Genomic DNA, 25,076 nt, shown 5'->3' with positions numbered 1-25,076 from the left:
CCTGTTCAGCCTAAGAACATTCAGATGCCATAAAAACTAAAAATGAAAAGGATAAGATGCTTGGGAAGGCTTCTACTTTGCAGCCCCTGGATTAGCGGAACATTTGGAGGCAAAGTTGGTAGGCCTGACTGACCGGCTGTGGGTGGTATGGCCTGCAGTTGAGGTGCTGTGGGTGTTGTGGACTCAGGAGTCATCCTGTGCCTCAGAAAGGAGCTTGTGCCAAGTACTGTGCCTGGGCTGGGTGGTGAATCTAGCCCCTGCCCTCAGGGCACTATTTTAGGGAGGTAGGTCAATTTGTAACTCTGGGTAGGGAATGGGCACCTGTTTCTGCCTGAGAATACCGGGAAACATTTCTCAAACTGATTAGAGAGTTGAGTTTTCTGGGTGCGCCATCGAGACCCATGTTGAAGTCCTAGGCTTACTGTGCAGATTCCCTCCAGGTGAGGTAAGGATTAAACTGAGATACTTTATTGATCAGAGTATCTGGCACATAGTACTTAAATAAATATTAGTGTTTAAACATGTATTAAAATATGAAGTGTTGTATTCTTATTTCCTTTTAGTTTATAAATTGTCATTTAAAGGCACTTGGAATGTGCCAAGGGGAAGACACTGTTGTTAAAAATACTTTATTTACCTTATCCTCATTTGGATTATTGGTGTCAGATGAATTCTAATATAGTTACAATTAATAGAATCAGCTGGCTCACTTACCATATTGAGGATTTTTAGGTGACAAGAGACTGGCCTTCATGACTTTGTCATATTTGAAATGTTACCTCTTTCTAACATCTCTCAGTGTCATGATGTGAAGTGGGCCAGTGAATGCATGCTGGGCATGCCTTCTGTTCTTGGAAGTTGTAGCACTGATTTTAACAATTTTTTTCTGCAGCTGAAAACATTTTAACCTTTTCCTGTCAGTTTCTCATATGTGGGCAGTTGAAAACATTCATCTACCAGTTCAGTTCCCAAATAAGACACTAGCCTAACATCTTAAGGTAATGAAGAAAGAAAATACTTACCTACAAGCTACTTAACTGTAGGTTTGATGTCTTGCCTTTAAGATTGAAATCCTATCTTCATTTTACTGCATTGTCCTAATTTCTTCTGTTTGCTCATTGCCTTTTCAAGAGGTTCTTTGTGCTTCATTATCGTTCTTTATGATGTTGTTCCCAGCTGAATTTCCTCCATTTGCCCTAGGCTTTTCTTGTACTCTGGATCTCCCATTATTTTTATTGTCCACCAGCTACTGTTTCTGCATACTAATTAAAGGGGGACTGCTGCCTCCTGCTGCTCCCACCATCATTCTGTAGCTGAGCAAGGTGCATGTCTACGGTGAATTCTGATTAGTTTTCACAGACATCCCCTCATCTCATAGAAGGCATTGCATGGTCTGATGTTCTCTCTCCCCTGAAAGAGGAAGTTTCCGTGTGTGTGTGTGTGTGTGTGTGTGTGTGAGACTGTATATTTGTGTGCATGCACCAACAAGGTATAACCCATGCTGATTTAAATGTTTTTCTTACATTATGGTGATTTACACTATTTAATTTGAATAAGCCTTATACTCTCTAAATGTTACAGTTAATTATCTGAAAAACTGTTGTCAACATCTTGGTATTTTCTTGATGTTGTGGCCTCTGAGCTTTTATTAATCAGTAAAGATCATGTTATTAGTGGGCCCATGATCAAAAGGATGCATTTAACTCCCAATAATTTGTGAATACTCTTAGTTGACAAAGGCCTGATTATATCCCACAGTTGCTTCCGGGAGCCCAGTTTGCTCACTGAAGACCATAACCACCTGAATCCCTCCCTATAAATTGAAAAGATACTGGTGTCAGTACAGGACAGTGGAGTGAGGACAGGATGAGGCAAATGTTGAGTGTGGCACTGAATGATTTTTGGACTGTTTAACTGCTTCTCAAACTTAGTACAAATAATTATAAACTATTTTAAAGTTTTTTTAAATTTTTCAGAACTTTAAAGTGATTTGTTTATAATTAGGTGAAGTTGAAATTACATGGCTTTTGATGAAATGTGGTTTAAAGAAAAGAGCACTAGCCTAGGTGTGAGAAGACTCTGTTCTAGTACAAATTTTGCTGCTTAAAAAGGTGAATGACATTGAGGAAGTCTTTTCATTGCTCTGTGTCCTAGTTGGTATAACCGGAGATAATGGAAGGAGAGGCCCTTCTCATCTTGTATGGGGACAAAAATGATAACATGTATGGGGACAAAAATGATAACATGTAAACATTCTTTAAAAACATCCAGGATGAATGTGATATTTATAATGATGGTAATGATAATGAGTCTTTAATTGTCCTTTTTGAACACTGAAAATTTAAAACGCAATCACCTTCTAAATGAATTGAAGCAATCCCTTTTAAATAATGTGTTAAGCAAGCCAAATGTTGTAAGTAAAATTGGCAACCATTGAAAACTCATTGGGAACTTGTATTTACCAGTTTTGCAAGGCTGAGAAGTTTTCGTTTCGGTTAAGAATTTGTTTTTCAACAATTCTGTGAACGCATAGCTTTGATAGTAACTAGAAAAATTGATGGCTGTGAAATCCAGAACCCACCATTAAGATGGATAACCCATCACATGGGGAGAAGATGGAGTAGAGACAAAAGAGGGGCAGGTATGTTGCAGATGGTGAGAGCAGAGAGCAATCACCTATGCTCATCACGAGGATGCTATGTAGAGAAAAATCTTGGTGAGGCCTGGCAGAAAGTTCCTTACCTCAGGTTTTTGGGGGTTTTGAGAAAGTCTTCCTTAACCAGTTGAAAACAGTGTCAGCCTTGCCACAAAGATTGCTGTCCCTAAGCAGGTGCTTCCTCTATCTCATTCTTAAAAGGATTCCACGTCCCTCAGACTGACCTTGTGAATTGACTTCATGACAGCTCTAATAACCATGGTGACTGGTTACAGAGAGATCACAACTTTGTTGTTTGTATGAAATGCCAGAAATTTCAAGAGGCTAGTTTTAATATAGTAATAACAATAATAAAACACATGGAAAGAGAATATGGATTTGTTCATAGTGCAGTGGTAAAAACAGAATTCAAGTTACATTGCAGTGAAGGGACATGAGCTGTGTAGACTTTATATAGAGGAATGTGGATGTCCACCATTCTGTTTTTAATGGTGAAAATCTGGAAACTACCTAAATTCTCTTGAGTCACACATTGAATAAATAAATAATTAATAGGCACATGCAGTATCACAGAATGCAAACCCCCTACCTACACATACATAATTTATATAAAGAAGACTATTTTTGTATGATCCTATGTACATTGTTTTTAAAATTGTGGTAACACAACACATAAAATTTACCGTGTTAAATATTTTACAATATATAATCAGTGGCATTAAGTACATTCACATTGCACAACTGTCACCACCATCTATGGTGGGTACTTTTAGTTTCTTCATTTTTGCATGGTTTGAATCTTTTACAAGAATGTGTTGCTTTTACAGTAAACATTGAATAAGATTACAGTCTAAGACTTTGCTCCTGCTCTGTGATGCTGGACAAGTTATTAGTCACATATGTGATACTAAAGGGGGTGAAAGGTAAAATAAGACTTCAGAAACCAAATAATGTGCTGTGTGGTGTTTTGCGGGTTAGAAAATATATTGCTAGATATCAAATGTTGTTTAGATTTGAAAGTGTAAGTAAATATTCTGAGTGGAGTCTAAGGTACTAAGTAGAACAGACTTAAAATTTCTGAAAGCTGTACAGTTTATAAAAGTAATAAGACATAGCATTGGCTTGTAGTGGATGAACTTTGTGATTCTCACCAAGTGCATCCTGGGCACACTGGTGTTCTGTGAACATGTGCTGTGGTAAAAAGCAATTGATAGTATTTTCTTAGTTTGCCAAAAAATCAATGGGATTTTCTCGTGTTAAATTTTTTTTGCCATAAATTTGTCTGATTTTGTTTACTACTACTTAATAAAGTAAAAAAAAGTGTAACGGAAAAACTGGAAATAGTTGCTTATATTCAGCTTGTCACCATTTTTTTTCCTTTTTATTTTGGTTGTGGTTTACATTGTTTCACAGGACACATGCTTCTATTTGAGTTTAAATTTTATAAACATATAAAATTTTTACATATATAAATATATATACATTTTATATATAATAGTTATATTTGCAGCTAATAAAGTGCTTCCTCAATTCATGTGATAGAATGAAACATGTCTAGTTGATGATGATGTTTGCCCATCTCCAACTCTGTAGCTCACAAGTTAAAGCACCACTGGCTTATATGTCATTATTATTGGACTTTCTTTACTGAAGTGTAGATACAAACGAAAAAGGTATTCCTTAGTTGTGTTTTTAAACCTAGAATGCCTTGTCCCTTTAAAATATCACTTTATTTCTAGCTGATATTTATATAATGTACTATACATCATGTAAATGGGGTATGGAATGAACTAGAAAACAAATTATCTCTTTAAGGAGGTCTAACTTTAAAATGAATATTGCCATTTGAAAGGGTTAGAAATGAAAAAAATTATTTTCATGTATGAGTCTTAATTCTTTGATAGTTGTCTCAGTTTAAAATTCTATATATTACAAATTATAATAATCTACATACATTGTTTTATTGCTTCACCTTTTAATTGTCCATAGTACTTGATATAGATATAACATGTATAATACATATCAATACATTTCTTTTAATGGTTGTGATAATGTGATATCACTGAAAATGACTTGAAAAATTTGCAGTTGAATAACTTCCAAATTAACCTAATTTGGACTTTACACACTCTTTTATAAAATAAATAGTAAAAAATATTTTATTTTGAGTATGTATTAATAATTCTTTGTAATTCACTGAAGCTTAAACAGAGAAATAAAAGATACTAATTTCTGTAGTTATACTTGGAAAAAGACAAGAACTCTCTAAGTTTCTGTAGATTGTGGTGGAAATATGAATGAGATGGTAGATCCTCCACTGAATTTGTTAATATTTGAGTATCTACTTTGTGCAAGATATCCCATTCATTGTTGAAAAGGTTTTTAAAGATGATGGATTTCCCTTTGATGAGAGTATGGTCTATCAAAGAGAGATCAAATGAGACTGTAAATTGTTAAGCTAGAAGATTTATTAGGCTATAACTCTCAAGAGGCTGGAGTTGTGATGCTCTGAACTGTTACTTGGTTGTGGTTACAGAAAACTGAACTCTGTGAGATGTTCCAGTCCCGGAGTGCTGTGCATGCAAACTCGACCCACAGCACTCCACTTCAGCTCCTGCCCCCAGCCCTTATAAATGTTCACCAACATAAAAAGGGGATATAAAATAAGCCAGTTTTGAATTTTTGAAATTACAGTTTTAAAAACTTTTTTAATTTGAATTTTAAAGTAGGAAGCTCTGTCAGAGTCCCTTTGCCTGTACAGTGCAGTGGCTTGGTACAGCCATCACTAAAAGTGGCTGTGCTGGAATAAAGAAAGGATTTATTTTGGAGTTCTATGGATACTTCCTGTAGAATCAGTTTAAATATTGTATGTATGTTTCCTTTTTTCTATCTAGTTTTCTTCCATGTTGTGACTTCAAAACGTAACATTTCATCAATGTTATTTCCATGGTAGGTAAAAAACTTATTTCCATGGTGTAAATCATCAAAACTTATTTCCATGGTAGGTAAAAATTAAATTATCTCCAGACACACACACCCTCACACATACATTTATGGAGAGGGATTATTTATAAGAGTGTGGTATCAAATTCCACCTTAGCCCCTTATTTCAAAAGTAGTTTTTACCTCATAAGTGTATGAAGATTAAATGAGTTGATACATGTAAAGTACCCAGAACAGTGCCTGGCATATAGGAAACACCATAAAAACCTATGATCTTATTTAAAAAATTAGGGTGCAAAATAATGTGAATAGTATGATACCATTGGTTAAAAAGGAGGTTTGGATATATACCTAGAAACCAATGGATAAAGAATATTTCTGGGGGAATCAACAAAACTGGAAATGGTTTCTTTGGGAAAGGGGATACTGGGGTGGGTAGAAGGAGAACAAATGTTTTACCAACTTTTGAACTTTTTTTTTTTTAAACCATATATCAATTTTTAAAATAATGCCATGTTTCAAGTAATTTAAGATATTCTACTTTAAGACAAGAATCTATATTCTTTTCAGATGGCCCTGCTGTGGCACCAGTGACCAATGGGAACACAACGGTGCCACCCCTGAATGACGATCTGGACATCTTCGGACCAATGATTTCTAATCCCTTACCTGCAACTGGCATGCCTCCAGCTCAGGTATGTGATAAGAATATGGTTTTCTATGGTCGCTGCTTATTTCCTTTTTGAAAAGTTTCAAAATTTCAATTTTGGAAGAATTTTTTCTGAGCAGTAACTGATTTTAAAGTCCCCTGTTCTTTAGGCCAGGGGTTTGCAAACTAAGCCAGCAGCTTCTTTTTGCAAATAAAGTTTTATTGGCACACAGCCGCTCCCACTGGTTTACATACTATGTGTGGCTGGTTTCCTGCTACAAAAGCCGAGTTAAATATTAACAACAGAGACTGTATAACCCACAAAACCTAAAATATTGACTATCTTTAAAGTTCTAACCCTAGCTTTAGGGAAACAACAGTATTTAGAATGAACAAATAGAAAAACCCTGACTACATCGACTTCCCTGAGATCAACAAGGTCACTTACTTCAGAGCTTTTAAAACTGTGGGTGTTTGTAAATATTAACTGCAGAAGTTCTAGCAAATTCAGTACTCATTGTCTTTTTAAAATGAAGGCAAATTATGTTTTAACTTAGCCTTAAAATCTACCTTGCTTTTTTTTTTTTTTAAGTGATTTTTTAAAAATCTAGAACAGTAATAATAATGATTGGGAAATTTTTAAAATGTTAATGGTGAAGAAATTTTGAATTGCCTTCTTAACAGTACATGGAATTTCTGTAACGTGAACTATATGAAATTTCAGGAAACAAATTACTCTTAAGCTTACAACATTAAGATTCTATTTTAAGTTTATACTTTACAAATAACCAGTTTGTGCAGCATAATTTTTGAGATAAAATATTCCTTCCATAGAAAAACTAAGTCAAATCTGAATTGTTCCGGTAGACAGTTTTAATAAGAAAAAGTCAACATCTTATAAGAAGACTAGTAACATATTTCTGTTGCACATATTGTTATTGTGATAGTCATTATATAGTTACCATTAGAATGGAACAAGTAGATTTCTTAGGAATAATTAATTTAAATGGATCTTTATCAAAATTGTCTGCAGCAGTAGTGTTTATTTTTAGCAAAATAGCTTATTTTATGGCTTTGCCCCTTCTTCACCTCCTGTAACACACATAAGAAAGAGAGACAGTATTGTTACTGTTGTTTCAATTAACATTAATTACCTTACCAATTTGTACAGACATAGGTGTACATGTGACAGAATTGTCTAATATTGTGTCTTTGGAAAGAAGTATTTAGGATATTTGACAGTCAGAATGTGAAAAGTAATTTATTTTTAGTCTAGCATTGTAGTACGGCTGTTACACCTGCTAGACTTATTTAGCACTGTCACTGGGGTCTGACAGTTGCTTTGCAACTGCTTAGAGAGTTAGACTCCACCTCTGAGGTTTCAGCGTACTTCACGTGTTCTGTTCTGTATTAAAGCAGCAAGCAGAACAATGCAGACTTCATTTAATTCTTAAGCACAAGCAGTGCCATGACAAGGAGTATAGCCTCTGGCTTTAGGAGGGGTGGCGGCTGGCCTTCAGACTTTGGGCATTCTGAGCAGTACCTGGTAGGACATAAGGTTAATTTTTAAAATTATATCTAATACTTCTTTTGGAACATTGTTATGTTGAACCCTGTAAAATATTTGGTGAACAGTAGTATCTTTCATCTAAACTTCATGTAGAGATTAAAATTCAGACATATTTGGCTGGGCATGCTGGTTCACGCCTGTAATGCCAGCGCTTTGGGAGGCTGAGGCGGGCGAATCACCCGAGGTCAGGAGTTGGAGACCAGCCTGGCCAACATGATGAAACCCCGTCTCTACTTAAAATACAAAAATTAACCGGGCGTGGTGGCAGATGCCTGTAATCCCAGCTACTCAGGAGGCTGAGGCAGGAGAGTTGCTTGAACCCGGGAGGCAGAGGTTTCAGTGAGCCAAGATTGCGCCATTGCACTCCAGCCTGGGGGACAAGAGCGAGACTTCATCTGGGGGGAAAAAAAAATCCAAACATATTTTCAAAATAATGCCTTTGAAAATGGGGGATGGTGCTGAAACTACAGATTTTATGCATATATTGCTACTATGTAATTTACTCGTTTTGGTGGGTTTTTAGTATGTGAAATTGAGCTCAAACTAGTTTTGGACACCAAGATTTTGAATTCTTCTGAACCCTGTGTTCTTTCACTCTTTGTGTTATTTTCTGAGTATATACAAATTCTAGTAAACGGTTTTCTAACTTATGAATATGAAGTAGATTGATTTTACCATCTGCCTTACCTGTCTGGGGTCTAGTCTTTCTTAAAGGGGGTTAGAAATACTTAGTTGACAGGAGCGTACATGTGTTTTGGGGGCTGGAGGGGAACAGTTCCAGTCTTCAGTGTTGACATGGAGAAACCCCTTTCCTGATATTTCATATACATGTACATATACCAACAGTACCTATACATACACAAGGGCCGAGTCTTATTTTTTCTTGATTAAGCCCTTGGGTCCCAGAAGGCCAGAGAGCCTTTGGTTAGATGCTCTGCACTTCCTGAAGTGTAAAATGAGAGGCAGAAGTTGTTCTCCTTTTATCTTGGGGTTGTAGTGCTGGCGAATGGAGCACCAAAAAGTAAGTGGACATTTGAGGGCTTACTAGTCCTGCCGATCAGTTTGGCTGTTTTTAGACTGTGTCCTTTTGGAGGTAGATGTTTCATATTATGATGTTTACAGTATGTGAATATTAGGCTGCTCTACTATGAGAGTAGAATCATAGCTTCCCAACATTTTGGGTTTTCTTACAGTTCTCTCTCTTCCACAGGGAATAGACCCCAGCGTTTTGAGCAGATTTTTTTGGTTCAACAGATAGTGTGATAAAAAGATCACTTAGTGATGTAGTTGCTTTGTTTTATAAAAAATATTAACAATAAACACCAAGTACTTAATCCAACCATTGTGCAAAACACTTCTTGTGATCATCAAGCTTATCCCCAGTTTACAGGAGAGAGATTGAAAGAAGTGACATGTCTGAGTGTACCATAGAAAGTCGTGGGGGGCAGGCTCTAGTCCTGGCAGACAGGCTCCAGCCCATGCTCGTAGCTCTATGATCTGCTGCTGCTGCTTCATTGGTAGCTTAGATATATTTTATTCAAGGGTATTGTGATATTTAGTATTCTATGATATCTAATTTCTTACATATTTGAATTTTTGGAAAATTAAGTGGCTTTTTGTCACTTAAAATTCTTGCTTAGTCATAAGATTCAAAATACTGTTCTGTGTAGTTTACAAGTATAGTGTTTGGATGGTACCTCATCGCATGGTGTTCTAGGAGGACATTAAATGTTTGAATTTATTTTCCACTTGCTACTCACCTTATTCTCTAGTTTGAGAAGAATCAGCCAGTTTTTACTAGTCTTCATAGAATTCTTTGAAACTCTTCATATTCAAAACAAGTCCATATAACAAATGTGAATGTGATTTAATATTTAATGACTACAGAGATGATTAAGGTTTGCTGTTGTGATTGCATAATACTGTTCGCAAGATATGAGATTAAGTGAAAATGTTTGTTTTATATTAAATATCTACATGTTTATTTGTATTTGTGTTTATTTGCCGCCTTGTCCAAAAGGGAAGTGCAGGATATGTTGAGATTGTAGATGGTCAAAGTTTTGCTGTACCTTCATTTCTGGATAGATTAGAAGTAGCCTAATGTTGTAGTTAAAACTGATTAGATGTATAAAAATCTTATTATGCAGGTTTTGAAAAGATAAAACCTTTTAAGCAGCCATTGCAAATCCTCTTATGGTGTGTTGTAGAAATGTTTATTCCAAAGGATACCAGTTTCTTGGAGCAGTAGTTGCTGTGGAGTGGTGGTCCTCAGACAGCTGCCTCCTCTGTAACCACTGTTGAGCCCATTGTGTTCAGGATTTGATGAGCAAAAACTTGGCATCACCTTAGGTAGTAAATGCAACTTACTGTGAAAAGGCTTCAGTCTACCTACATTAACATTCAAATTAAGAAGTACTGCCATTTGGGAGGCCGAGGCGGGCGGATCACAAGGTCAGGAGATCGAGACCACGGTGAAACCCCGTCTCTACTAAAAATACAAAAAATTAGCCGGGCGCGGTTGTGGGCGCCTGTAGTCCCAGCTACTCGGGAGGCTGAGGCAGGAGAATGGCGTGAACCCGGGAGGCGGAGCTTGCAGTGAGCCGAGATCGCGCCACTGCACTCCAGCCTGGGAGACAGAGCAAGACTCCGTCTCAAAAAAAAAAAAAAAAAAAAAAAAAAGTACTGCCATGGCTGTAGATGTTTTTGTATGGGCTTGTGAGTGATCCTCTTGAATGGCACCATTTTACCTTCTACAATTGTTTGATTCCTGTCTAATTTTATAACTTTATTTGGATTTTAAGTAATGGATAAGCTGTGCTTTACTGTGCAGAATTTGATAGCTTAGTTTGGTGTTTGTCTCAGGGGACATCCTCTGCACCAGCAGCTGCAACCCTGTCTACAGTAACATCTGGGGATCTAGATTTATTCACTGAGCAAACTACAAAATCAGAAGAAGTGGCAAAGAAACAGCTTTCCAAAGACTCCATCTTATCTCTGTATGGCACAGGAACCATTCAACAGCAAAGTACTCCTGGTAATGAATTTCGATATCTGCTTTCAGTGACATTACTAGAAGCATATCCTTTGTAATTATAATAAGATCAATTATATATTTTCTTTATTGTTCCATGTAGTGAGTGCTTTTGTTGTTGCAGTTTATACAACTATGAAACTGAAATGAACGAGCATTAGAATTAAAAATTAAGAGGCATGTACAGGATTCACAGAACTTTATTTGGAATTAACAAGCTGTTCAGAGGTCACTAAGTATTGTTTCACAAGCTTATAGAACACGGATTATCTTTGATGAATTATTGAAACTTGATATGTATGAAGTTTACGACTTTGTATACAGTATATTTTCTCTGCAGGTAAACAGTCTTGAGTTACCACATGGACTAAAAAAAAACTGAATTTTTTTGTAATCATAACAAAATATTAGCATAAGGCTTATTGTTTACAGACTTTTAATCTTTCAGACCATTTCCTTTAAATAATGAGCTGCATTTCACATATGAGCTAAAATTATTTGGCAGCCCACTACATCTATTGAAGCGAGATATAGTCAGCTCTCACTTGCCTGTTTGGTACTGGGAGACCAGTGGTACAAGTCAGCAAAAAAAAAGTGTATGATCTCATGCTACATAGTTTGGTCTTCATGGTGGAAGATATTTTGTGTGGCTGTTGCATATGATTTACATTTCTTAATTAAAATTACTCAGGTTAATAACTGATTTGTCTGCATTCTAGAAATAACCAGCTCTCAGGGTTTAGGTGTGGGCTGGTCTGAGTAGTCGGAGCAGCCAAACTGGAATTAAATATTTGCTGTTCAGAAAGGCAGTTTTTCTGTGATTATAGAGGTGAGTGCAACTGCACGTGATAGCGCTGTCTTCATTCCTTTTCTTTTTGTGGTGCAGGTGTATTTATGGGACCCACAAATATACCATTTACCTCCCAAGCACCAGCTGCGTTTCAGGGCTTTCCGTCGATGGGTGTGCCTGTGCCTGCAGCTCCTGGCCTTATAGGAAATGTGATGGGACAGAGTCCAAGCATGATGGTGGGCATGCCCATGCCCAATGGGTTTATGGGAAATGCACAAACTGGTGTGATGCCACTTCCTCAAAACGTTGTTGGCCCCCAAGGAGGAATGGTGGGACAAATGGGTGCACCCCAGAGTAAGTTTGGCCTGCCGCAAGCTCAGCAGCCCCCATGGAGCCTCTCACAGGTAGGGGTCATTTACTTTCTAGCTCCTCCCAAATCAAAGAAACCAGATTTATTTTCTAAAAAAATTTTTTTTAAGAAGTCTAGTGATCTGGCAGAAAGAATTCAATAGGGATAATATGTATAGGGTCAAAAGTATCTATAAATATTATGAAGTTGTATCAGACAAATGATGTGTTATCCCTGTTTTAGAGTATTCTGTTAAAAAAAGGTTAAACGTCTTTCATTTCAAATTGTAACGTAACTGTAATGGTGAACACCACTAATCTGTTTGCTGATGGCCAGAAATTATCTTAGGCATCATGAGACTCCCTCTCTGCCACCTCTGAGATTAGCACTAAGCTTTAACCAGCTTGCTTGTGGGACGTTTTTATAGTCCACTTAGACAACTTCACTAATAATTTTGGGGTCTTTTATTAAAAAAAAAATCTAGCCTCATATTCTCAAAGCACTATTTTATGAGGGATCTAAGGCTATTTTTCAGGTCATATGATTACTGCCCCATGGCTCTGTAAAAATTCTTTTTGTTCAAAAACCTTTGTAAAGTTGTATTTTCTTTTTATGTACCCTATAATGACTTTTATGTTTAAAAAGAGTACAAAAAGATTCAATTCCCATAAGGTGTGAACCAGACATCCCCTCATATTATAAAATCCTGTTTCTACCTAAGTTAGAGCTAAGATAGAACATTTCTATTTCAGGTGCTGTGTTCTGACTTCTCTCTCTCTAGCTGCACAGACAAAGGCTCTTAGAGAGGTTCATGCTCCCACTCTTCTTCCTTTTACACTTCCCATTGATGTTCCTCCAGCATTTTGTCAATCTTGGTTTCTGTTTGGTCACTTGTTTTACCTTTAGAGCATTCAGGGAATAGTCTAGAGTGATTTCTAACATTAGCTCAATCACTATATATTCCAATTAATTTTGCTACCACCATTTCCAAGAATATAGGTAAGACATTGGTCTCTACACATTGGGAATCTAAAAAATTGTATGTGCTAAGGGTCAGTCACATGGTCAACATGCTGAAGCACACCCAGCTCAGGTTAAGGTGCTAGATGAACCAGGAAGGAGTTAATACTGGCTCTTACTTCCAAATAATGCAGAAGGGCGATGCTGTTCTCCAGCACTCCATCAGTGCAGTCTACTGGCCAACGACAAAGTGGTTAAAATGTCCTTTAGGAGGTATGAAGACGTGATCTGCTTCTTCAGACACTTATGCCTGATGATTAGTGATGTAGTTTATGTTAGTGTCTTTGAAACTGTAAATAAGTCAACTGTATTAAATTAAGAACACAGTCTAACACTTGAGTTTAAGTTTTAAACCCGCTCTGTACTTTATGGTAAATCTTGCCTTCTCTTACCACCAATTTTGGAAATAAGAGAACCACAGGGTTAAGGTTCTTATATATATATTTGACTCCAGTCTTGAAGAAAAGTATACATAATCTTATACTTTATTGCATACAATGAAAATAAATTTTAGATGTTTATGTTGTTAGATCAGCAAGAGAAATAAATGCTTTATGACCACTTTTAGGAAGTATATAGAGCCATTTAAGATTTTAACAGAGAATAATAGCTATCATACAAAGTTTATAGGATAATTTTAGACTATTTTACTTTCTAAAATTTTCTTACTCCTTAGTAGTTAAAGCACAATATCCTAGTGTAGGTGAAAGTCAGAGTAACACTCATGATACAAATCCCAAGATTGCTTTGGTTTTTTTTTTTTAAGTTGTTAATCTTTAGGGAAACTGAATCTAGAAAGCAGATAAATAAAGAAGGGAAAAAAGTAGCTATTTGCTTTAAGAAATATTTGTATGGTACTCTGCTTTTATTCCAGTGCTTGGACTAGTTTTCACATTAATGAAAAAAATTACCAACTGTGTGGCTAAAGAAACAAGAATTAAAGGTGAAGTAAAGCCTCTTGAACTAAGCCTTTTTATGTGTTTCACAGATGAATCAGCAAATGGCTGGCATGAGTATCAGTAGTGCAACCCCTACTGCAGGTTTTGGCCAGCCCCCCAGCACAACAGCAGGATGGTCTGGAAGCTCATCGGGTCAGACTCTCAGCACACAACTGTGGAAATGAAAACTGCAATACAAGTTTCATCCAGAACTACCACCTGACATTCCTTGCTAAAAGGCATCTAGTTCCCCTGTTTATTCATATACATATATTTTTTTTCTTTTTACCCATTTGTTCATATTAAGAATGATCTGATTGACCGTGTTGGTCTGTACTGATTCCATTTGATGTGGTGAAAAGCAGGTTGATAAACCATTTTATGTCAAGGGCAGCTTTGCTCATGTTTCCCATGATTTCATATACTGCATTATTTGAGAAGCTGCTCAACTTGCAAAATCAGTTTTCCTCAATAAAATTATAGCTCTAATGTTTGCATATAAGGGAAGTAGTTATCATGTTAGTAATACCTCTAACAGTATAAGCCCCACCCCAAAATTAGCCAGTAATCCTGTAGGAAGGTACTGTATGATCAAATGTTTAATCATATAAATAGAATGTAAATGTCTCACTGAGCACTGTTTTCTAGTGTATCAAAATTCTTTTATTTCATCATTCACTTCACTGTGCTGTTGTTACGATGTGCTTAACAGGGAATGTGGTTAGTGAAAGGAAGATAAACCTGGATGTTACTCCAAAACTTAGTTAATGAATGTTTAAATAATTCAAATTTTATCTGCCTCTCTTGTAATTTGGATCTCTTCTCAATGTACATAGTGCTAACATGAAGACCTTTTTCTGCACTATATGCAAACAGGGTAACTAAAACAAAGCCACTTTCAATCCTTGAAGGTATATCCAGGTTTATGACAGTAATTGTGTTTACATTTTATGGTGCCTAGTATTGACAAAATGTTATTTCCCTATATTAAACAGATGAATCCATAGACCTTTTCATTTGTGGGTTTTTTATTTCCTATGATAGATACTGCCAGAAACCTTCCAAAAATTACTCAGTGTTGCAAAGTCAGGAATCAGGAATGTTTAGCTGACAAAATACTTGTCTGTTTTAAAAACCTGTTCAGGTCTGCCAATTATAAGAGCAAACTGGAGAAAAAGAAAAAATATATACTCAGAGTGGTATCTTGCAGTATCGGCACTGTACAAAAATCTTCCAGTTTAGTTGTAGAGAAAACATGCAGAACAAATGAAGACAAAACATACATTTTGTACCATCCAATTAGCTTATGTTAACTGACAAGCTCCATTTAAACAGATGTCCATCAGATGACAAGAAAGGCTGTTGTACTGAAGTAAAACAAACAATACCTGAATGCTCTGCAGCCTAAACTCCAAACATCCTCTTCCACATGGACCCACTGACTGGGCAAACTGCACCAGTTGCTGCTTCAATTTATACCTCAATTTTCACTGTGTCCAGGCGGTACTTTGGCTCGTTGGCTAGATTAACCTTCTCTGTCCGAGTGTGCCACACGAGAACCTAAAGGGGAAGGAAATAGCTTGGGTAGCACACTCTTCATGCTGACACTTGAGGTCAGGCAACACAAGTGAAATGAATACCTTAGTGCAGTTATTTGCTTTCGGTTCCAGTTCTTCAACTGTTGTTATCTGTTTGAGAAAGTCAGATTCTTGCATCCCTGGCTGGGATCCACGACGCTTAAATACAGCTTTTGGATTGGACAAAATGACTTGAAGACTTACAGCAAATCCTTTGTGAAAAGTAAAAAACAAAACAAAACAAAAACTTTAAAATACTGGTGTACTTCTCTTTTTTCTGTATAATTTTGGTCACATCAAAAACAGTTTTTAAAATACCTACTGTGTGTCAGGTCTTGGTTTTCAAAGTTGAATAGGAACATTACCTGTGTTACAGTCTCAAAGGAAAATCAATCATAACATTTTACATTCCGTGTAAAAAGAGGTGTGCGCAGGAGCATCTATGCAAAACAGGAAGTTTAGTCTGGTAATAATAAAGGGTGAATTTTATAAGCTGCTGTTTCACAGTGGTCATCGACCCTCCACATTTGCCACTCTAGGAATAACTAAGAAATAAATGCAGCTGAAAAACATACATGCTTACCCTAACTATACATGGGGTGTGAGACCACATGCCCAGCTCTCCTGCCTGCCCTGTAATACTAATTATGTATGCTTCCTTAAATTCAGCACTGCTCGGATTCATTTTGCATTTAGAAGAGGGAGCAACGAAGTAAAGCCAATTAGCTAGAAAATGAATCATACCTAATTTTTAATCATTTGGTTTACATTTCTAATTTGGTTCAATCTAAAAAGGGTATGTGGGGCAGAAATCAGTGCAGGAGACATCAGGCCATCTGATAAATTTTTTTTTGGTATTTCATTTACCAAAAATAAGTGTAAATTTTCTTCAATGGTTTGGTCATACGAAAAATCATTACTGGCTGGGCACAGTGTCTCACATCTGTAATCTCAGCGCTTTGGGAGGCCAAGGCAGAGGGTCACTTGAGCCCAGAAGTTCAAGACCAGCCTGGGCAACATAATGAGACCCTGGCTCCCAAAAAATACAAAAATTAGTTGGGTGTCGTGGCATGTGGTGCGTGCCCGTAGTCCCAGCTACTTAGGAGGCTGAGGTGGGAGGACTGCCTGAGCCTACAAGGTTGTGGCTGCAGTGAGCTATGACTGTGCCACTGCAACTCCAGCCTGGGCAACAGAATGAGGCCCTGTCTCAAAGAAAAAAAACCATTAGTATTTAATCTGTAGTTCAACCAACTATTTAAAGCTCAACCATTGAAGCATTCTACAATTGTTTTTGCCATCTCAGCAAGTAATAATTGTTTTGAAGGTCTGAAGCCCTGGACCTCTTTTTCCTTAGTGACTAAGGTGATACTGTCAAGTCGGGCACCCTCCCAGAGTTGAAGCTCTGAGGACCAACCCCCAAAACATTTCTTAGCAACTTTTGCCCTTCTCTACATTAAATGAGTTGATTTATGATTCAGTTTGCAAAGTAAATACTAAATGATACCAGGTGGTAATGGAGGAGCTGTGAGAACACCACAACCACTATCCTCTCCAGATGCCAGACTGGGCCAGTCTCCGGTTCCAGACCCTGCTGCCTTTTGGAGAAAAGTTAACACGAAGCCACTTACAAACACAACATGGTACAGCAGGTGCTGAGTAAAGCAGAACAAAGAATCATAAAGCATGAGCCGTAGCACTAGTCCCAGTATCCTCCACCAACCCTAAAGGGAGGGAGGTGGCACATTTTAGCAGAGAATACTGGATTTGGAATTAGAAGCCTTTTGTTTTTGCCTAGGTCCCTGCCCTTGGGACACTGGCCAACTCACTTAACCTTTCTTGATTTTCTAACTTCCCCATTTCTTTATTTGTGAGAGAAGTGTAACACTTCAATGTTTGGTGAAAAATTGAGGTATGGAAAGACTCCACTGACTGCAAAGCACTGTTGAAAAGATATTACAATATATAAATACCAATACCATTGTCAGTGTGATCATGATGGGCAGGTGATGCCAGCCACCATTTATGGCTGGAAGAATACTGGTTGACAGGTTTAAAAGGCTTGGGAAAGTTCCAGGTAGCAAAGCCAGAACACCTACATGTGACAGCACTCCAAAGCCTTCCTCAGACAACTAGGACAACCACCAGACTCTTCAACAAAAGCCAAAGGTTCAAGTTGATATGTAAAGTGCCCTTTGCAACAGGTTAGATCAGATTTTAGTGTTAAAAGATTTCTTGCTTTTTTCCATATGCTTATAAATAAGCTTTATCCTTTTTTTTTTTTTAATCCAGATGAGAGCCTGCCCTTCTCAGTCACACTGAAACTCCTGATACGTTCTTCACATGGCTTCAGGGTACTGGTTGTATTTCCCCATTCTCTAAAAAACATGGGATCCAAATTGTGCAGAGGTAATTTTTGGAAATGATACTGAGCCACCTGGATCTGATTTCCTTCATTTTCCCCTAACACATTCATCATCATGACCAAGGATTCATCATCACGACAAGGATTCAGATTATTTTGTTGCTTTCCTTAGCACAGGAATATCCTATCAGCTCTTCACACAGAATTACATGGCAAAATCTACAATGTAGGCAAAGCTGAGAGCCAGTTGTGAAGCTATACATCATTTTACTACAGGGCCCCCCTTCCCGGTGTCACTAGAGAATGGTGCGCACCTGAAAGGCCAGCACCCTGGAGATAGTCAGCGTGTGGCTCTCCACAGTGCCCAAGTGTTTTTCCATTCTCTAATACAAAGGGGTGGAGGAGCACAATTCAGATGCCCCTCGATCAGCTAACGCATTTCCTTTGCTCAGTGATCTCTTGAAAGGAAGCAGGTCACAGCTGGCAGGAGAGACTGCATGTTAACTAGGCCAACCCCTGGGTGGCTTTGGGGGAATCTGACTTGCTGTGAAGCTAAGAGTTCTCCCCTCTGAAATCACAGTAAAGGGAATCCTAAACTATTGATTCCCAACCTAAGATGTTTTGGGGGTAATTCCAAGTATTTATACTTCAAGTATTATATCTTTCATTTTTTAGTGAGATTTGTTTTCTTTAAAGATGTTGCAGTTACTTTGGAGATGCTTACGAAAATCATGGGAGTAGGATTTTCTGCCCTGGTCACCTGAGTAAAAAAAATAAAAAATAAAAATAAAAATGATTGTTCACTGAGAAGGCAGGATTTCCTGACTTCTTCAGCAGAGCTAGGTGGGGAGGATACACAGTCACCCTCTGTGTCTGCAGATTCTGCATCTGCAGATTCAACTAACAGCAGATGAAAAGTATCTGAAAATAAAAAATAACAATAAACAATAAGAAATAATAGGGTTCTTTTGTTTTTGGAGACAGAGTTTCACTCTTTTTGTCCAGGCTGGAGTGCAGTGGCACAATCTCGGCTCACTGCAACCTCTGCCTCCTGGGTTCAAGCGATTCTCCTGCCTCAGCCTCCCGAGTAGCTGGGACTACAGACGTGCGCCTGGCTAATTTTGTATTTTTAGTAGAGATGGGGTTTCACTATGTTGACCAGGCTGGTCTCAAACTCCTGACTTCAAGTTAACTGCCCCCCTCGGCCTCCTAGGAGTGCTGGGATTACAGGCATGAGCCACCGCGCCCAGTCAAAGTAATACAAGTTTTAAAGCTATATAGTATAACAACCATTTGAATGGCATTTGCATTGTATTAGGTAAGTAAGCTAGAGATGATTTAAAGTATACAGGAGGATGTGCCTAGGTTATATTAAACACTACATCAGGGACTTGAGCGTCCATGGATTTTGGTATCGGTAGCAGTCCTGAAACCAATTCCCTATGAATACTCAGGAATAACCGTTCCCTCTCAGGCAGAGGGATAGGGCCTACCTCAATATATGCTTACTGATTACTGAGTAGAAAATTTGTAAGACATTCAAAGCCCAACAAGCTATTTCCATTTCTGTACAAAACTGCAATAGGGACTGGTTTTTCCTCACTTGTTTTAAATAACTAAAAGGCAGACAAAATGTTTGAAAAAAGTTTCCAGACTGGAAAAGAGGCACATGAGACAGAGATCTCTGAGAAAAGAGAACTATGACCCCTACAACTGCCCCAGCTTCCTGCCTGAAGTAGGTTTTCAGGCTACACCACAGGGAGGGGAACCCGGAAAGCTCTGCAGCCCCCTTGAGTTGAGGAAACAACTGAGAATTCGAGGAGGCCAAGACAACTAGGATATGCAGGGTGGAGAACTGGAGAGGGAAGAGCTCTGCTGATCTGTAGACAGCTCTCCTCAAGTCTTCAACTGAGTATGAAGAGCAAATGCTCACAAAGCTACCTCAGGCCAGTACAGAACCACTGGTAAGGAGCAGGTGAATCAATTACTGGAGCTTTTTCAGGGCTGGGACTAGTTCCCATTCTCAGTAGCCAGAGTGGAGCTACCTAGTAAGAGCTGGGCACCTGGAGGGGAACTTGGAAGGTTATTGTGCCTGTTGTAAGGTCAAACTGATTAGCCTTAAACTAAAGGCTGAGATGGTTTTGCCTAACAAACTTCAAAAGCAAGCCTGGAAAGGATCAAAATGTTTCTAAGTTAACTCAGTTGTGTCCCAGTACAAAGCTCAAGAATATTTACATATGTATTTATAATATAGTATAACATTACATATATATGTGTTTTTATGTATGGTTGTGTGTATACATATATTTCTCATCCAGTATCTGGCAACATAAAATTCAAAATGCCTGATGCCCAACTCACCTTAGTGATGAAAAATACAATGTCTGAGATGAAAAATACATTGGATGGGATTAGCAGCAGAGGAGACATTGCAGAATGAAAGTTGAGTAAACTTGAACACACAATGATAGAAACTACCAAAATAAAACAGAAAAGTCAAGACCAACACACACACACACTGTGCAGAGTCACAGGAACAAAGGGAAAGGTGAATGAATAAGGGAGATGGGGAAAAGATTTGAAGAAATGATGACTGAAAAATTTACAAACTTGAAAAATCAGGAAAGACACTAAAACTCAGATAACAATCAACTACACCTAAATGACATTTATAGAACACTCCACCCAAACAGCAGCAGAACACAACCTTTTAAAGTACACACGGAACATTATCAAGATAGACCATAGTCTGGGCCATAAATCAAGTCTCAATACAAAGTATGTTTTCTGACTACAGTGGAATTAAAATAGAAATCAGTAATACAAAGATATCTGGAAAATATCCCAAATATTTGAAAACTAAACAACATAATTCTAAGCAAAATATAAACCAAAGAAGAAATCAAAAGGGAAATGATAAAGTGGTTAACTGAATGAAAATGAAAACGACACATATCAAAATGTGTAGGATACATCTAAAGGACTGCTTAGATGGCAAATTAGTTTTTAGAAAACATTAAGCACTTATTGGATAAGAAAGGTCTGAATTCAATAACCTAAGCTCCTACCTTTATAAACTAGAAAAAGAAAGTAAATGAAGCCCAAAGTAAATGGAGAAAAGGACTCTACTAATAAATATAAGAGCAGAAACCACTAAAGTAGAAATAGAAAACAATTGAGAAGTGAAATAACCTAGTCATTTAGAAAAAAAAAAAGTTAATCAAATTGATAAACTCTACCCATGCTTATCAGGAAAAAGAGAAGATATAAATTACCAGCCTCAGAAATGAAAGAGATATGTTCTACAAACCTTCAAATGATAATATGGGACTATTATAAGCAAGTTTTTATGATAGTAAATTTGACAACTTAGATCAAAATAGAAAAATTCCTTGAAAGACAAGCTACAAGTCTCACTCATGAAGAAACAGATGATGTAAAATAGCCCAGTACCAAACAAATTAAGTTTATAATTAAAATCTTCCCACACACATACACACAACCCTCCAGGACCAGAGAGCTTCACTGTTAAATTCTACCAAGCATTTAAGGAAGAAATGATAACAATTCTCCATGAATTCTTCAAGAAAATAGAAAAGGAGGAAACCTTTCTCAAGCTATTCTGTGAGACCAGCATTGCCCTGACAACTAAATCCAGACAAAAACATTACAAGAAAACTACATACTAATAATCCTCATGATCACAGAAAAATTCTCAAAATTTTAGCAAATCATCTTCAACAATAAAAAGACAATAAATCATGACCACTTGAGGATTATCTCCAGATTGCAATGTTGGTTTAAAATTTCAAAATCAATCAGTGTAATTCACCATATTAACAGACTAAAAAAGAAAAAAAATCTGACTATCACAATAGCTGGAGAAAATGCTTTGACAAAATCTAACATCTAGTCATAATGAAAAGAAGAAGTAAAAGCCTCTCAGCAATCTAAGACTGGAAGTGAACTTTCTCAATAAGGGCATCTACAAAAATAACCTAATGCCAACATTATACTTAATGGTGAAAGACTGAGTGTTAAATCCCTGAAGATTGGAATGAGGCAAGGATGGCTGCTCTTGACTTTTATTCAACAAAGTCCTGGAGATCTTGGCCATTTAAATAAGGCTCCCGTCCCCGCAAAAAGGCAGAAATATTGGAAAGGAAGAAGTACAGCAAAACTCTTCTTCCTTCAGCCACAGTTAACAGTATCAATAGTGCTTCTCAGTACCTTCTATTGTGTAAGTATCAATTTAGCCTCACCTCCATAGGCTCATCCCACTGCCACATTCTCTCTTCTCCAACTATACCTCATCATCTAATCTCAGCAAGGCTGTTACAAATAAGAACTATTTCCAGTTTCTAAACGATGACTTTTGGCAACAAGACTTTTATAGTTTGGCCACAAAAAAGATACTAACAGCTTTTTCTCTGTAATAATCACTCTGGGTAGTTGTCCTAGAATATTGGGCTCGTGACGCACGTTTAGTGTTACCAGTAGCTATCAAAAGCCTCTCTTTCCCCCCACTTTAAAAACAATAAGAAAAAGATTTCAACTTTCAAATTAAAAAGTATATATACACAGTAAAGTCATGGAACTTGCTGGAGAAAGAAAGATATGTGTTGGACCTCCTCTAATTCTGAGCTAACCAACTCTCCTTTCATAGCTCTTCCTAGCAAAGCATACACTGCTTTTTGGAAAGTTGTGTGTTTCCATCTTTCCTGCCCACCATCCCTCCTTATTGAGATATAATTCACATATATTAAAACTTGTCCTTTTATATGGTATGATTAAAGGGGTTTTAGCGTATTCATAGCTCTGGGAACCAATTTTTGAGAACACTTTTTTCCCCATTGAACTGTCTTAGAACCTTTGGCAAAAATCAACTGACCATAAATGATTTATTTCTACACTTTCAGTTCTGTTTCATTCATCTATATGGCTATCCTTATGTCAGTACCACACTGTATTACGGTAGTTTGTTTTCTTTAAATTGAGACAGGGTCTTCCTATGTTGTCCAGGCTGATCTCAAACTCCTGGGCTCGAGGGATGCTCCTGCCTCAGCCTCCTGAGTAGCTGGGACTACAAGGCACATGTCACTCCATCTGGTGATGGCATTATTGTAGTTTTATAAGTTTTCAAATTGGGAGGTATAAATCCCCCAGCTTCTGAGTTCATCACTTTCCATATCAGTTTTAGAAGCAAACACCTTGTCAATTTTTACAAAAAGGGCAGCCAGAATTTTGATAAAGATTGCACTGAATCTGTAGATTAATTTGGGGTAATATTGCCATTTTAGCCACATTAAGTCTTCTGATGAAGTTATTTTCTCCAATAACTTCCTTCTGTTTATTTTGAGTTTACTCTTTCTAGTTTCTTATGGTAGAAGGTTGGGTTACTGATTTGACATCTTTCTTCTTAATGGAGGTATGTGAAGCCATAAATGTACTGCTAAGCATTACTCTGGCTGTACCCCCGCAGGTTTTCATATGTTGTTTTTCCATTTTCATTCTCCTCAAAATGTTTCCCAAATTTCCTTGTGATTTCTTAACAAATTGATTTCTTTAGGAGTGTGTGTTTAATTTCCATATATTTGTGAATTTCACAAACTCCTTTCTGGTATTAATTTCTGATTTCATCTCAGTATAAACCAAGACCATACTTTGTGTAATTTTAGTTATTTTAAATTTATTGTGTCCTGTTTTATGGCCTAAGATGATCTATAATCTTGGAGAATGTTCCACTGTGCCTTTGAGAAGAATGTGTATTCCGTTCTTGTTGGGTAGAATAGTCTATAGATGTCTGTTAGATCTAATTGATTTACAGTGTTTTTCAAGTCTTCTATCCCAGTTGATCTATCTAGTTGTTCTGTCTAGTATTAAAAGTGGGATGTTGATAGTTGCAATGATTACTGATGAATTATTTTTTCCTTCAGTTTTGTCATTTTTACTTTGTATATTTTGGGGCTCTGTTGTAAGTCACATATATGTTCATAGTTATACCTTCTTGATAGAGTGACCCTTTTCTCATAACTTTTTTTTTTTTTTTGGTCTCTAATAACAGTTTGTCTTAAAGTCTGTTTTGTCTGGTGTTCATATAACTATTCCAGCTTTTTTTTTTTCTTTTTTGGTTCCTGTTAGCATGATATATACTTTTTACTATTCTCTTACTTTCAATTTATTTGTGTCTTTGAATCTAACATGTTTGTCTTGTAGACAGCATATAGTTGGATCATTTTTATACATCCTGTCCATCTGCCTTTTGATTGCATTTTTTATCCACTTATGTTTAATGTAATTACCAATAAATTGATTTACATTTGTCTTTGTAATATTTGTTTTCTATATGTCTAATGTTATTTTATTCTATTTCTCTATTACTGCCTTCTTTATTGTTAAACAAATATTTCCTAGTGTACAATTGTAATTCCTTTGTCATTTATCATTTGAGTTATTTTCTTAGCAGTTGCCATGGGGATTACAATTAACATTTCAATTTCTAACAGTCTAGTTCAGATTAATACCAACTTAATTTCAACCGTATAAAAAAACTTTGCCCCTACATAGATCCATTTTTTGCCCCTCATTTGTGCTATTGTCATAAAAATTATATCTTTATACATTTTGTGCCCCAAACCAGATTTTTGATGACTGCTTTATGTAGTTGTTTTTCAAAACAGGAGAAAGGAGCTATAAAGATTACATTGATACGCCTTTCAAAATTACCTATGTAGTTACTTTTACTAGTGTTCTTATTTGTTCATGTGGATTAGAGTTCTTGTGTAACATCCTTTCACTTTTGCCTAAAGGACTCCTTTGAGTATTTCTTGTAGGGCACATGTACTAGCAATGAATTTTCATGGTGTTTGTTAGTTGGGAATATTTTCATTTCTCCATTTTTGAAGGGTAGTTTTACTGGATATAGAAATCTTGATCTTTTTCTTCTTCTTCTTTCTTCCAGTACTTTGAATCTGTCATCCCACTGCCTTCTAGTCCCTGTGGTTTCTGATAAGAAATCAGCCTTTGTTAATAAACAAAGGCTATTAAAGAACCTTTGTTAATCATATTCAGTTTTCTTTTGCCACTCTCAAGATTCTCTTCGTGTTTGACTTTCAACTGATTATGATGTGTCTAGGTGTGAATCTCTGAGTTTATCCTACTTGGAATCCACTGAGCTTCCTGAATGTTTAA

The 25,076-nt window shown here is 36.9% G+C and overlaps 2 protein-coding genes across 10 annotated transcripts in view; one reads left to right on the top strand and one right to left on the bottom strand.

Moving 5' to 3' along the window:
• The window catches only part of SMAP1 (small ArfGAP 1), a 185,250-nt gene extending 170,298 nt beyond the window's left edge, over positions 1-14,952 (top strand). For 7 of the 8 annotated variants that reach the window (XM_074037695.1, XM_074037694.1, XM_005552591.4 and 4 more), the window contains 4 exons: positions 6,170-6,294; positions 10,681-10,852; positions 11,736-12,043; positions 13,997-14,952. In XM_074037695.1, the coding sequence (XP_073893796.1) occupies positions 6,170-6,294; positions 10,681-10,852; positions 11,736-12,043; positions 13,997-14,131 (740 nt within the window). In that variant the 3' untranslated portion in view covers positions 14,132-14,952. Of the gene's footprint in view, positions 1-6,169; positions 6,295-10,680; positions 10,853-11,735; positions 12,044-13,129; positions 13,236-13,996 lie in introns of those variants that run through there. The other variant, XM_015449233.4, reaches the window with a different exon arrangement.
• Positions 11,032-25,076, bottom strand: part of B3GAT2 (beta-1,3-glucuronyltransferase 2) — a 73,404-nt gene continuing 59,359 nt past the window's right edge. The window contains exons 3-4 of one of the 2 annotated variants that reach the window (XM_005552596.4): positions 15,587-15,735; positions 11,032-15,506 (exon numbers count right to left, since the gene is read on the bottom strand). In XM_005552596.4, the coding sequence (XP_005552653.3) occupies positions 15,420-15,506; positions 15,587-15,735 (236 nt within the window). In that variant the 3' untranslated portion in view covers positions 11,032-15,419. Of the gene's footprint in view, positions 15,736-25,076 lie in introns of both variants that reach the window. The other variant, XM_005552595.4, reaches the window with a different exon arrangement.

The sequence above is a fragment of the Macaca fascicularis genome, chromosome 4, assembly GCF_037993035.2.
Source record: "Macaca fascicularis isolate 582-1 chromosome 4, T2T-MFA8v1.1".
Lineage (NCBI taxonomy): Eukaryota > Metazoa > Chordata > Mammalia > Primates > Cercopithecidae > Macaca > Macaca fascicularis.
This window is presented reverse-complemented; position numbering and strand designations above follow the sequence as displayed.